The sequence below is a fragment of the Calliphora vicina genome, chromosome 2 (assembly GCF_958450345.1).
Source record: "Calliphora vicina chromosome 2, idCalVici1.1, whole genome shotgun sequence".
NCBI lineage: Eukaryota > Metazoa > Arthropoda > Insecta > Diptera > Calliphoridae > Calliphora > Calliphora vicina.
In genome coordinates, this window is record NC_088781.1 from 83,998,512 (window position 1) to 84,014,420 (window position 15,909).

Here is a 15,909-nt window from a genome sequence, read left to right on the forward strand (position 1 = left end):
AAATTGCTTTCATATCATTTTAAGGAGTCTGACTAAAAATAGGCGAATGTCTTAAAAAAAGCTTCAAGATTTTTTAAAATCACAGGATATTTTTTATACCTTCAACGGCATAGTATGCAATTAATCACAAACAAGAAATTCCGGTATTAATTATATTCATTTATTTGCTTATAAAATCTTTTCACATTTTTTTTATTTTACTTCGACAGGGGTAGCGAAGCGCACCGGGTCTAGCTAGTACTTAAATATATGTTTACATGAGCGGCAGCATACAAACCCGTCTAGAATTGTTTCGTCATCCTTTAGAATTTGAGCAAACATTTCCCATATTGCGCTTTTACCCTTACGTTTTTGCACTAATTGAAAAACTCCGCTATTTTTTTTTTCCTCAATCTGACTATTGCTATACATTTCACAACCTGCTCATAAAAATGACCAGGGCAATTATTAGAAAGCATGTATATTCTCAATTATAATTTCCCTAAAATGTCAAACAAAAGAAAATTAAAAATATCAAAATAAAATGTCTAAAAAAAAATTAATTCAAGTTTTGTTGAAAAAAATACATTTGAAAAGTTTATTTCTGAAAAAAAATAATTTTACTAAATAAAAATGTGGAAAATTAAAGTTTAACGCAAAAAATTTCTAAAAACGCGCACAAATCAAATGAAAACATAAACTGATAACATCCTGAGTTTGACGTTGTAGGGGTAAATATTGACAACTCTTCCTAATAATTGTATCTGGTTGGGTCAAAATCGGAAAAAATATTTTTTAACCCGAATTTTATTTTTCACCAAAAGTTTTTTGAGCTAAATATTAAAAAAAGAATTAAAAAACAAAAAAAATTTAGATTTAAAAAATTTAAAAAACAATTCGAAAATTTTTTTTTTCAAAAAATTAAAAAAACGACTTTGGAAAAAAAATAAATTTTGTTTACCTAAAAATATTTAAAATTTTTATTTTGAAGTATAATTTGGTGAAGAGTATATCGTCGTCGAAAATCCAAAAGTACGTATCATCAAAAAAATCAAAATTGTGTTTTTGATTGATTCTGATTCATAAGGTAAAACTACATGCCTCTACAAATTTTTAGGCCTCTGTGTCCAAAAATAACGATTTTATATCCATAATTCAAAAGTACGTAACAACATGTGCTAGATTTTCATAAATCAAAAGGACGTATCATCACACTTGTGTGATAACTGAAACAAAATATTTGGATTTTTTTAATAACCAAGCAGGCATTTATTATTCCTGTTATTTATTAACTTTCATTTGCCATTAAAACGACTTTAGTTTATGTCAAACTAAAAATTGCAATAGAAGTGAAAAGTGTGATAAAAATAAATAAAATGTGTTCTAATATAGAAAATATTTATGTTGAGAATATAGAGTGTTCAAAAAATACAAATAAAAAAAGAAAATAAACAAAAGCGTATGGACAAAAATATGAAGGTTTGTCACAAGGAATTGTTTGTGAAAGAAAGCCAAGGGAGATGAAAGCTGGGTGCACTTCCAAATATTGTGAAAAAAGTTCAACTCGGCATTGCTCACTCTTTTCCGAAAGTGTAAGAAAATAAATATTTTCTCGTTTCTGGCAAATGTCGTGGGACCAAAAAAAATGTATGTTACTAACAGAATTACATGTTCCATCAAGAAGCGGACTTACGTAGAAGATTCTCGCCGAACATTTACAAAATCATATTTTTTGAACAAACAAACTGTTCGTCTGCTAGTATGCAGTAACATGTTTTTTTCAACCTTAGGATTATCAGAATCAGTGGTTAGAAAATGGGTGAACTCCAGTGAATTACATGTTACACAAATGGGTCCGGCAAACCAACAAATTTTGAGAACCGAAGCAAAAAGAAATACCAACCAAGGAAAACGTTACGAAACACGGTTAGATTATTTATATAAATGGCTAGACGAAGTACCAAAGTTAGAGTCTCATTACCGACGTCAACATACAACTAAATTGTACTTTCAGACTGATTTTAAATCTTACAAAAACATATATGAAGTATGAAAATGAAATCTCTCCCATATCTTTTCCAAGATTCATGGACGTTTTAAAAAAACATATTTATTCTATTTTCAAACCCAGAAATGATATGTGTGACACTTGCATATCATATGAATCAAAAAATATTTCACAGGATCAGTATGATAGTCACAGAAATCAAATCAGCAGTATGAGAGAAGAAAAATTGAATGATATAGAAAGTGCTAAGGCTTGTTTATGCCTACTGTTATGTATAGAGATGCAAGCTGTAAAACTTATTCCAGAGTCGAATTCAAATGCTTCATAATTCAAAATGAAATTGCAAGTTCATAACTTTACTATTTATAATATCGTATCTCATGAATCTGACAACTATGTCTGGGATGAAACTGAAGGAAACCTTGTTGCATCGACTTTCACCACTACGCCAAATTTACATCATATTATTATATACTCAGACGGATGCTTTTACCAAAATCGGAATGTGTTGTTAACCAATGCCTTTGTTTCCTTCTGTGTTGAAAAAACGTTACTATTGAACATAAATATTTGATCGTAGGACATACACAAATGGAGTGCGATTCAACTCACTCACTTATTCAACGAAAAATAAATAATAAGAAAATAAATTTACCATCACAACTAGTGGACCTAATAAAAGATTCTCGAAAAAAACCCATTTCCACTTAATGTTCATTAAACATGATTATTTTCTTGATTACGATGCTGTTCCTAAGCGATACTCATCTATTCGACCAGGTAAAGTATACATTATTATATAAATATAGCTTTAAACATTAACCCCTATATGCATAAACAGTTTATAAATTTATCAAAGGTTTATGAAACAGATTTTGTATGGAAATTATGTTTTATAAACCTTTCATAAGTTTATAAACTGTTTATGCATATGGGGGTAAATTTATTTAAAAATTTAGGTAAAAAATCTGGAGACCCTACGGTTAATATGATCCGTGCTTTGGCTTATGAGTCATCGGGAACCATTTATTTTAAAACAGATATTAAAGAACCCCTAACCCCTTGCATTAGAGTTGTGTAGCTCATGAATGGCCTAGTTCAATTGAGCTATTCACTCAACTGAGCGAAGTGAATCATTCATCATACTGAGCGTTTTCAGCTCAGCACTGAGCGTATTCAACTGAGCGGTTTTGTTTTATGCTCATGTTTCTTTCAGTACTCATGAAAGAGCTGCACAAGCACATTCATTTCTCATCTTCAATATTTCACATGTTTCACTTTACTCGTCAATTATGTAACATTCTTTCGCTCACTGACATTGAAAAGTGAGAGTATTGTGTCCTACAAAAATAAAACGATCATTCGAATGTAGGTTTGTTATGTATGTAGAATTATTAGAGTTATTCAAATTGTTTTTGTTTTCATGAAGGAATTTTTATATGTGTGCTATTGAATGAATGAATGTGAATTTATTTATGGTATGGTGATGTAGAATGAAATAAAGAAAGAGTACAGTTTGTAAGTAAATTTCATAAAAAAATAATGAAAAAGGGAAATACATAATTGTTATTGTTAAAATAATAATTGTAATTGAAAGTATGTAATTAGTAAAAAAATACTATTTCAAAAATACATTAGTGGGATTATATCTAACAAAACACATAATTAAAAAAATACAAAGTACTGATATTCTTAATTAAATTAGCAATATTATTTCAATCACTTTTTTTAGAAAACATATATCTTATGCACTTTTTTACTATACTGCTACATCATCAGAACATTTGTCAGCTGCCATGAGCGACCTATCGTGGGTTTTTCGCTGTTTTTTGGAATGACAGTTTAGAATTTCTGAATTTAAAGAATAAGATTTATAAAATCTTATTCCTTAAATTCAGAAATTCTATTTATATATTGTTATATCATAAAATAATTAAGTTAATGTTGAAAATATACAAATTGCATCACAAAACTATTTTTTTTCGCATTTTTAGTATTTTTAGACATTTTGTTGATCATATATACAGTGACGGACATTACAATAGAATCACTACCAATATTTCATTTAAAACCAGGAGCAATCATAAGGATTGGTGTGGGCCAGAAAATATAAAAAAGTGGCAAAATGTGTTGTGGACGGACGAAACGACCATTAATTTAATTGGTAGTGATGATAAGACATGGGTTAGACGTCCAAAAAATGGCAAAAACCAAAAACGTTTAAACATGATTGGGAAAATATTATTATATGGGGATGCTTTTCTAGGTATTGCGTTGGTCCAATTTATTGGATTAAAGAAAATATGGATAAGCACTTGTATGTAAATATTTTGGAGAATGTTATAAAGCCACATGCAGAATGGAATATGCCATTAAAATGGCTCTTCCAGCAAGATGATGACCCAAAGCACACGTCAGGTCTTGCCAAAAAATGGTTTTTATATAACAAAATTCATGTTATGGAATGGCCGTCTCAATAACCAGACTTAAATCCTATGGAAAATAGTAAAAGACAAACTCGGACTTGAAAAATTGAAAAACAAGGAAGAACTTTGGCAGAAAATTCAGGAAATATGGTATGCAATTTCCCGATCTACATGCGAAAGTTTGTTAAATTCAATCCCCAAAAGATTTGATGCTGTTATTAGAAATAATTGATATGCAACAAAATATTAAGAAAACAACGAATTCTTATGATGATTTTTTATTTTTAATCATTTTAAGACTGATTGATTCTATTTGAATGTCGCATATTTTATTTAGTCTTAGATTTGACATCGTTTTTAACATAAGAATGTGTTATTTTTTTATTTTGTTTTTTTCTATTTATTGCTTACGTTATGAGCATTAATATATAATGAACAAATTTTAAATTTTGAAATCAAATTTTGTAGTTTTACCGCTTTAATCGAATTCATATGTAGTGATTCTATTGTATTGTCCGTCACTGTATATAAGTTGTAAAAGTCAGGTAAAAAAAATTGCAACAATATTCATTTTGGTTTAGTTATTGTCACATTTTTATTTTGGATCACAATTATCAGATCATCAAAATATTTTTCCTTTTTCAAATTCTAGTTAATATCTTGAGTTTTTTGGTAATTTTATTATTTTGTGGTAAAAGAATACATTAGTGAATGTTCTGCTTAACAAATATTGTCTAAATATTTGGTTAGCATCGGAAATTAGAAATAAAAAAATTACTCTTTTTTCCGCAAAAATATTAGTTTAAATAAAATACAATTTTATTTTTTAAAATTTTAATCAATTATTTCATGCATACATCTCTAATTGTCAAAAGACTGTGTGTTTTTACAACTAACAACAGAAATAATTGATTTAATTCACTACAAGCAATTCTCAAAATGAGCTAAAAGAGCGACCTAGTTAATTTCAGTGAGCTGAGCTGAAAAGAGCGGTCACTTCACTGAGCTAATAAACCCAACTCTACCTTGCATCCTTCGGACTGTCATTATTTTTATAATATTCCATTTGAGTGAATTGTTTTGTTTTATGTATATTATTTGTTTGATGTATATTATTTGTTTTATTTTTTATTTAATTATTTGTGTTTTGAATTATTTTAATTATAAAATTATTACTTAGTAAAACTTTAAAATTAATTATTTTTTTTGTAACTAATTTTTGTTTAAGATAAATATTTTTCAAAAATAAAGGAGGATAAATACTTTTATGTTTCATTAAAAGTCAAAATTTTAATAATATTTAAAAATTATTTCATATTTGTATCGTCTGTTTCAGTTTTTGTTAAAAAAAAATTATGATGATAAAAAAAAAACGTAACCTACATAACTTCAAAAATATTTCGTAAAATATATTTTTTTCTTCTGAAATAGTTTTGTTTTTGTGTTTTAATCCCATGTTCGATAATTTAATTTTATGACGTTTTTGGCTTCTCCTGTAAAATTATAAAAAGTGATGTTACGTACTTTTGGATTTTCGACGACGATATATAGGATTCGGTACAGCCGAATATAGCTTTCTAACTTGTTTTTTTTTAACATACTGATATGTTTATTAAATTATTTTGTATGTATGTATGTTTTGATTAAACAATTTTTATTTTTTGTAGGCAATGCTTGGGCCTCTTCCTGATAATTTTTTACGATTATCCACACTGTCCGACAGAGTACAAAATATTGATGCCCAAACTGCTATGGCGTTATATAGACAAACTCTGCCTCAGCTTACGGTAAGAATATAAAAATAATATGATAAACTGTTTTTTATTAAGAATAAGTGCAAATTGTAAGTGTGAACCTAGGTTTAATATTCAGCACAGAGCTTGGTTAATTCTCAACAATCTATGTATATCATGTATTAAATCAGACATGCGCAAAAATAAATTTTCTCACCAATACACTTACTCTCGCCAACACATTCAATTCTTTATTTTATTCAGTGCACCTACAAACACAGTGTGTTTGTATTTAATTTTTAAATGCCTATAACTCGGAAATTATAAGAGATAAATAGCACACGCAAGCATATTTTTTCAAGACCTAGGCGAGCGCTTTCTAAACATATAAAACTCTTTGAAATCGAATGGGAAACAAAAAAAATGGCACGTGTTTAAAAATTTTACATGTCGAAGGTACCCTATTTTGAGCCCCCATAGCGCCGCCCCTGGGGCATTTATAGGACCCATTTTAATAATTTAAACTCGAATACTCCTTGATCAGCCGTTTAGAAATGCCAGATTAATTTAAAAAAATTGTTGATTCTGCCCAACTGTACATTGGGTGTGTTTACTGATATGTTGTTATGCACTTATCAAGAACAGCAACTAATAGCATCAATTGAAGAAATCTCAATTGTGCTATAGCACAACCAAAGAAATGTGTATTGTTGCTAGAAAAGTTTGCCAGCACAATAAAATAAAACGAATGGCGTGCAATATTAACACGACAAAAAACTGTGTGTGTACTAAAGCACGAACATATCTTTTGGTGGATATGCAATGGATTGTGTTTGCTACTAAAAATTGCAGACTAGCATTGCAATTTTAATAGTAATACGAACGAACAGTATGAATATTTATATTAGTTGATTGTGATGAAATGAGATAATTTCATATTTATTGCGTAGTCAAATGTAAGAAATACTTATGTTGCTAGAGCTGAATATCGAAACCCTGAAACACACAAAAACTGAAAAAATAAAGAAACAGTCATACACCAGTGTTCATGCGTATTCCTAGTTGTCTCGTTGAGTAAGAGCTAAAATGTAAGAGCGTAAGAATATGTGTAATTTGATTATCCACAATTGTTGTATGGCCTGCGCATGTCTATATTAAATACACTTTATTAGTTTCTAAACACCTACAGCCGTATTTATAACCAAAATTTATCATGTATTTAACATACGAGTTATTTAAAATGTATTTCTTATCCACTCGCTAAACTCATATTAACGAACAATCAAAGTCTTTAAACAACAGTTGTTTTCTGACAAAGTAAATTTGTTAATAAACGTGAAACATATTATTAAACTTTTGTATGGGAATAAAATAAAATAATTAATTAATTCTACATTTTATTCTACTTTTTATGATTTGAAGGAAAAAACATAAATAGAAATGTCAATAAGTACATCAGAGTTGATGTTTTTAAAATAGTTTATAGTTTATTGACTGCGAAAAATATCGGATGTTAATAATTTTAGCGTGATGAAAACTATCCATAAAGAAATGATTTAAATTGAATCCTCGCTGGGACTATCTTCAGATCACTCACCCACTATTGTTACTTTATTGAGCCTCCGAGAAATTGTATCCCCGACTGGTAATTTAGCGATGGCAGGCACAATAATAAATTGGTTCAAATATAAAAAATACCTCAGTACATATTGCTCGGAAAACATACCGCTAAGAACACCAGAAAACATTGATAAATTTCTTATCAATTTCGTGGTGGCAAATCAGTGGTGGCTAGATTTCAAATCTAGTCACAGTTAAAAATTTAAGTTTGTTAAAATAAAAGACTTGATGTTTCTTTTATTAACAATTCAATTTATAGGGGTTTTATAAAGCCTCTTGCTTATTAAGCTTCAAAAAATGTACTAGTTAAAAATTGATGTACAAACTTAAAACTACTCACAATTCATGATGTGAGGAAGAATAAAAAAAAAAACTTAATACTTAAAACTAATTATTGGAAAAACAACAAATTGGAACTTCATGTTCTCTTATACTTATAACTACAATAATAGTGGAATTAAAAAGAAAAACAAAGTAAATATACACTTTTGGCCGTTAAATTCAAAATTCATTATAAACTACAAATTAGAGATCAAGTGGCGCTGAGGGCCTTGGAAAATAGAAAAATTCTTTAAATAAAAATTAATAAAGGGAATCTGTTGAAGCTTGGCCATGGCAAAGGCTGACTGCTGACGCAGTTTAGAAACCATGTTGCGAAACCTTGAGCAGTATTGCAGCGGATGATTACGGCGACATAGTGTGTTATTTATTTGGTAATACACACAATTTGACAACGGGCGCATAATAGTGCCATTTTTCGTACGTACTTCAGCTACTCTTATTTTACTATCGCGACCATATATTACATTATTAACACGACCAAGTAGTCTCTCAGTGGGTGGTACAAAATCTTCTTTGACTATAACAATATCGTTTGTTTTTAGGTTGTTCTTTTTGCCATTTAAACCGGCGTTACATCTCGGTTATATACTTACTCGGTTTTCTACCTACGTTCAAAAATATGTTGTAGTGACTTTAATCTTTCCCAACGTTTTAAATGCACGACCTCCTCAAGTGGAGGTTCTGCTAGTGCTTCTGGTAAAGCAGTGAGCGGAGCTCCTCGGAGTAAATGACCAGGAGTCAGAGGTAAAATCTTATTTGGGGTTTCGGTTATAGGGGACAGTGGCCTCGAGTTTAACACTGCCTCAATACGAACAAGAAGAGTGGTGATTTCTTCAAAGGTAATAGACAAATTACGGTTGAAAGATCCGAACATGTTTCTAAATGGATAGCTCGGCACTTTAGCGTTTCGCAATTTTGATGATTTTATGTTGAAAGGACCAGCGAAGCCCACGCCGGTTTACGTGAAGGGTAAGGAAAAGGTTACTCGTTCTGGTGGGAATGCTGCCATAATCTGATGCTGGAACTTATGTTTGTAGATCGTACATGCCTTGCATTCACGGATACATTTTCGGATTAAATTTCGTACACGGGGAATGTAGAATCCTTGCCGAATCGCTCGTAACATTGTGTGATGCTCAGAGTGGAGCAGAATTCGATGCGTAAAACTGAAGAGAAGTTTTGCAAGTTGAGATCCTTCAGGTACAATAACAGGATGGCGTTCTTCGTAGTTTAAACCTGAGTTGTTGAGCCTGTGACGACCAAAAGTCATGTCTTTGTTTTTGGCTCACATGAGAATTAATTTATATTTTTTGTTTTCAACACTAATTATTATTCACCACTGTCATAGTTTTATTGTATTTTAGTTAAGCGCCATCTATGGTTCAGTAGGGTAATAATACGAGAAATAATACGATAAGATGCAACTCTACCACATGATCATAATTTAAAACAACTATGTATAGTATACGTTACGTGTGTGTGTATGTGTCAAAGTATAACAAGTAGTCCAACTTTTTGACAACAGTACCTAACTCTATACATGTGTTAGTAAAAAAGTACCTAACTCTAAACATGTGTGAGTAACAAAATTACACAATTCTACAGGCAACAGAGTTTTATAAATATGTTCTAAATTTGAGTTTGTATGAATTTTCAATACCAAAAATTGTAACTCTGTCCTATAGTTTAAATTCTACAATAACAAAAAATGTCAGAATTTCCAAAAATATTTTTTTCTTGATTTGTGCAAAATATAAACTTTTTAACAATGAAAGTGTTCTAAAAGTGTTTAAAAAAAATATAAAATTATATGTGTTAAAGTAATAAGTAAAAAAACGGTTTTTTATCAAAAATTAAAAGTTTAAATTTGTTTACATTTCTCTGAGCTCACACGGTACCCGTATATGTGAGAGAGTAATTTGAAAAAAATGAGAGTTGGACTTCTTGTTATACTTTGGTATGTGTATTGTATTATGTTGTCTGCTGCACTATAAAAGGAGGGAACTTGCACAGTATAAGTTAGTTAGCCAGTGGCCGGCTACACGGTAAGACCTTATTTATTTGGGTGTGGAGTTTTACTTCCGTCAGATAAATAAAGTGAGCAAGAAGATAAGAGGTTTTACCCAATCTTTAAGCACCTCCTGTCGTCGAGTCAAGTGGCCAGCGACTAGGTAATACCTTATTTATTTGGGTGTCGAGTTTTACTTCCGTCAAGTAAAAGTGTACAAGAGGATAAGAGGTTTTACCCGATCCTCGAGCATTCCCAGTCGTCGCATATTTATATTAGGCTGGGAGGGCATTTTATTTCCGCCAGCTCTAGTATAAATTGGCCTGTGAATATAAGGGACGTTCTGTGGTTTTACCCAAGCCCCCCATATACTCACCACTATTGCCCTGGTGTAGAGACAAATTGTTGTGAGAGTGTAGTGTGTTACCGTCAGTGTCGCGTGTGGAAACAGTTAGTTTAAGATTTGAATATAAGAATAAAATACGTATTATAACGTTTACCGAAAAAAAACAAACGGTGTTTTATTCACATAAATTTTGTAACGAACCCTGGAAGCCGAGAGCTTTACCCCAGCTAAAGGTGAAAAATCACGTCGTTACAATGGCGACCGAGCAGGGACAATATAAAGTTGTCTCAACTAAGTGAAAAAAAAGAATAAATAACTAACTGAAAAAATTTATAAAAAACAAGTGGACATTCCGTGTCAAATAATAAAAAAGACTTGAAATATAAAATTTAATCGTGATGTTAAAAGCTTCGTGGGCATATACCCTTAAACGGGATGATTAATGTCGTGTTTAAAAAAATTTAACCTCGGTCCGAACGGTAGTGTAGACGAGCTTCGAAGGCGATGGGCCAAATTTATTGGCATGGAACACAACCAAGCGGAATTGAAACGTTTGATGGAGATTCAGACGAAACATGAAGCATCAGTGTCCTCACCAGCTGCAAGTTTAGTTGTACCATCGGAGCCGAGCAAATGTAAATCACCCGTGAAAGAAGAACATAGACGTGAAAATAATTATGTGGCCACTCAAACGTTTGAAATATCACTAGCCGAGACCAGAACCGCTATAATACAAAAGATAAGAAAGTGGGGAGTAAAATATGATGGTGCTCATGACCTTTTGGAATTCATCGAACGCATCGAAGAATTATCTCAAATGTATTGTATAACTTTGGACCAATTACCCCAAATTATGCCTGAATTTTTATGCAGTCGAGCACTTGTATGGTTCCGGAATAATAATAAGGCATGACCGAAATGGGACGAATTTAAATCTGACTTTTGTCAGCTTTTCCTGCCTCGTACAAAAAGGCCGAATGAAAATTTTAAAGATTATGTATTATCCTTGCAGAATCTGATGAGACATTCTAAACTCACCGAATCCCAGAAATTAGAACGAGTTTTTAGAAATAGTCACCCCGATTATCAATGGTATGTCCGAAGGAAAGATTTCTCAACATTGAACGAACTAATAACCTTAGCCGAAGATTTAGAGAGTATAAAAACAACATCCCAACAGAACCACGATAATTCCTATGTGAGAACCAATTCTACGACCTCCAGCGAACACCAACGCCTTAACCGCCAACCACGTGGACCTAGTGGCCGTCGGACTGATAGAGGTATCAACAATTCCAGAAATTTGGAAAACCATTTCGGAGGGCGACAGAATTGTGGATCGCCGACCTCCCTAATAACCAATCCTCAGTAAACCACACATCATTACAATGTGAAGAAACCTGAATAACCGCAACAGTAATAATAGAGAATAAATTAATAACCTCTACAATCGACACTGGAGCTACACGAAATTTTATGAAAGCTGAATTCGTGAATCAATTCAAAGGCGAATTATTGAAAGTTAATGAAAACCTAGAAGTAATATTAGCTGATGGAACGCGAAAACAAATAACGGAGGGAGTTCAGTTCAATGTCACTTTTGGGAATAAAACGAAAAAGTGTACATTTTATTTAATGCCTGATTTCTTCGAAGATATATTATTGGGGTTAGAATTTCTACGAACCTCAATACCACTATTAATTGCGCCGGATTATCCCTTAATTGTGAGATCAAAAATTCATCACAAGATTTGTGTAAAACCAATGAAGAACTAGCGGAATTTTAACTCAACAAGAAAGTGGACATCGAACAATCCCAGAACATAGCCCTGAGGCTCAAAGTTTAATTAAAACGTTTTTGGAAACCGAACTCCCGAAATTCAATAGTATCTCTGGTTTATCAAATATTGCCACACACAAAATAATCATGAAAGATGATCGTCCCATAAAAATTAGATACGCCCAAAGAAACCCAGCCATGCAGGCTATTATTGATGCGGAGGTAAATAAGTTGATCACGCGAGGATTCATAGAACCATCAAAAAGACCTTATAGTTTTCCCATCACCCTAGCGAAATAGAAAAATGGAGATTGGAGAGTAAGTATGGACTACCATCAACTAAACTCAAGGTCAGTACCCGATGCTTATCCGTTACCTAGGATAGACACAATTTTAAACCGTTTAAGAAACGCTAATTATGTAAGTAGTCTCGACCTAAAAGACGGCTATTGGCAGATTCCTATGGAAAGAAACAGTAAAAAGTATACTATCAATGGCGCGTAATGCCATTTGGGCTTCACTCCGCCCCAGCGACATTTCAACGAGCGCTAGATAGTGTCATTGGACCAGATATGGAGCCACTCGCCTTTGCATACCTGGATGACATCATAGTGATTGGTAGAACATTAGAAGAGCACTTATCAAATCTTAAAGAAGTCTTTCGTAGGTTATTATTGGCAAACCTAAGGATTAACTCTGAAAAGTGCGAATTCTTTAAACGCGAAACGAAATACCTCGGCCATGTTGTCAGCGGAAATGTTATTCGAACCGACCCCGAAAAAGTAGCTGCCATAAAAGAAATGAAACCTCCTCGTAACATAAGGGAAATTCGACGTTTCCTGGGAGTAGCATCATGGTACAGGAGATTTGTACCGGATTTTGCAAAAATTTCCCATCCCCTAACACAATTACTAAAGAAAGGAAAACATTGGAAATGGGGAGAAGCACAGCAGTCAGCATTCGAGGAACTTAAAGAAACCTCCTCGTAACATAAGGGAAATTCGACGTTTCCTGGGAGTAGCATCATGGTACAGGAGATTTGTACCGGATTTTGCAAAAATTTCCCATCCCCTAACACAATTACTAAAGAAAGGAAAACATTGGAAATGGGGAGAAGCACAGCAGTCAGCATTCGAGGAACTTAAAGAACGATTAACAACTGCACCAGTGTTGGCCTGTCCTGACTTCAACAAAACTTTTACCTTACAAAATGGAACAGAAAGAGTTATTGCTTATGCTAGTTGGCATCTAAACAACGCAGAAAAGAATTACTCCGCCACTGAAAAAGAATGTCTAGCAATAATATGGGGCATTAGGAAAATGAGACACTATTTAGAAGGATACCAATTCATAATCATCACGGATCACCTGTCTCTTAAGTGGTTGAACTCAATCGACAGCCCTACTGGACGTCTAGCCAGATGGGCATTAGAACTCCAACAATTCAACTTTACCGTTCAGTACAGGAAAGGGAAACAAAACGTTGTAGCTGACGCCCTGTCCCGACAACCTCGTGCAACCCTCAACATTGCTAGTGTTGAAGAAGACCCTAAAACGTGTCCATGGTTAGACAGACGGATGCAAGATGTACGCGAACATCCAGAGAAGCATCCCGAGTATAGCATCTATCGACATTTTCCACGAAATATTAACGATGATGATTCCAATCCCTGGAAAATTTATGTTGCCGGTCCTCTTAGAAACCGTGTATTAAAAGAAAACCACGACATACCGGCGGCTGGTCAGGAATGTTCCGAGACGTGAGTCGTTATGTACGAAGATGTGAATCCTGTCAACGGCATAAAGTGAGTCAACAACGCCTCGCTGGCGAGATGTTAACGCGGATTCCCGAAGAGCCTTGGGCCACAATCTGTGCCGACTTTGTGGGTCCATTACCCAGATCAAAACACGGATGTAAAATGTTGCTGGTATTTGTTGACCGATTTTCAAAATGGAGTGAGCTAGTACCACTCAGAAAGGCGACATCCGAAAGTCTAGTTAAAGCATTTCGAGAAAGAATCATCGCCAGATATGGAGTGCCTAAAATGATAATCACAGCCAACGACACTCAATTCACGTCACGTATTTTCCGGAAATGTCTTACAGACTTTGGCGTCTTACAACAATTCACAGCACCTTACACACCACAAGAAAACCCCACCAAACGCACAAATCGTACAATCAAGACGATGCTCGCACAATTCGCTGATCATCAGCATAATAAATGGGATGAGTTCTTGCCCGAAATCATGTTAGCCATTAATACCAGCGTATCAGAGGCTACGGGATATTCTCCTGCGTTCCTTACTCAAGGACGAGAACCCCGACTGCCAAATGCCTTCTACGATGAAGTCACTGTTGGAACCGGAGCTAATAATCTTCAACCAAATGATCGTGCCCAGGAACTGAAAGAGATTTTCGCCATAATTAGAAAAAACTTGTTGAATACGTCGATCGAACAACAACGCTACTACAATCTACGTCGTCGATCGTGGAAACCAAAAATAGGAGACCTGGTACTGGTTCGACAACAGCCTTTATCAAAGGCTAATGAAAACTTTGCAGCAAAGCTCGCACCAAAATTCGGAGGTCCATATCTCGTAGAAGAATTTGTGTCACCTGTTATAGTAAAACTCAAAGGCTGGCAGAATAACGAACATAGAAGAGCTCACATCAGTGAATTGAAACCATATATAAATTAAATTTATAAATCAATTTTTGTTGTAATATATATTTTTTTTAATTTTTTTTATTTTCTTCTCTTTGTTAAACCAACACCAGAAATAAAAAGAAAAATAAGGTGAGAATGACTGACAAATTTCGTCAATGCAACAAGCAAAAAAAAGGCGGATTATTTTCTTTGATGACGACGGTATATCACCAATCATCCATATCGTCACCCACATCATCTTCAATACCTATATTCATCAATAGCAACGTCTATGCAGTGTCTCTCATCAACGACACCCATAAAATCTACGGTAACAACAGAACATCGTCTGGAGACTAGAGTTGATAGAAGATCCTGATGGTTACATGCCAAGGATTAATAATCGAATACAGTCCGCTGAATCAAACTCTGCACTCTAATAAGCTAATGATAAATATTTGTCATCCGATTTTTATTTAATATTTTATTTTTTCTAAGATAAGAAGGGAGGTAATGTGACGACCAAAAGCCATGTCTTTGTTTTTGGCTCACATGAGAATTAATTTATATTTTTTGTTTTCAACACTAATTATTATTCACCACTGTCATAGTTTTATTGTATTTTAGTTAAGCGCCATCTATGGTTCAGTAGGGTAATAATACGAGAAATAATACGATAAGATACAACTCTACCACATGATCATAATTTAAAACAACTATGTATAGTATACGGTACGTGTGTGTGTGTATGTGTATTGTATTATGTTGTCTGCTGCACTATAAAAGGAGGGAACTTGCACAGTATAAGTTAGTTAGCCAGTGGCCGGCGACAAGGTAAGACCTTATTTATTTGGGTGTGGAGTTTTATTTCCGTCAGATAAATAAAGTGAGCAAGAAGATAAGAGGTTTTACCCAATCTTTAAGCACCTCCTGTCGTCGAATCAAGTGGCCAGCGACTAGGTAATACCTTATCAGTTTTACTTCCGTCAAGTAAAAATGTACAAGAGGTTTTACTCG

The 15,909-nt window shown here is 33.3% G+C and overlaps 1 protein-coding gene across 1 annotated transcript in view; it reads left to right on the plus strand.

Moving 5' to 3' along the window:
* LOC135951952 (toll-interacting protein-like) overlaps positions 1–15,909 on the plus strand; it is a 111,101-nt gene that overhangs the window by 89,584 nt on the left and 5,608 nt on the right. The window contains exon 2 of the mRNA XM_065501710.1: positions 6,081–6,200. Coding sequence (XP_065357782.1) covers positions 6,081–6,200 — 120 coding nt within the window. The remainder of the gene's footprint in view (positions 1–6,080; positions 6,201–15,909) is intronic.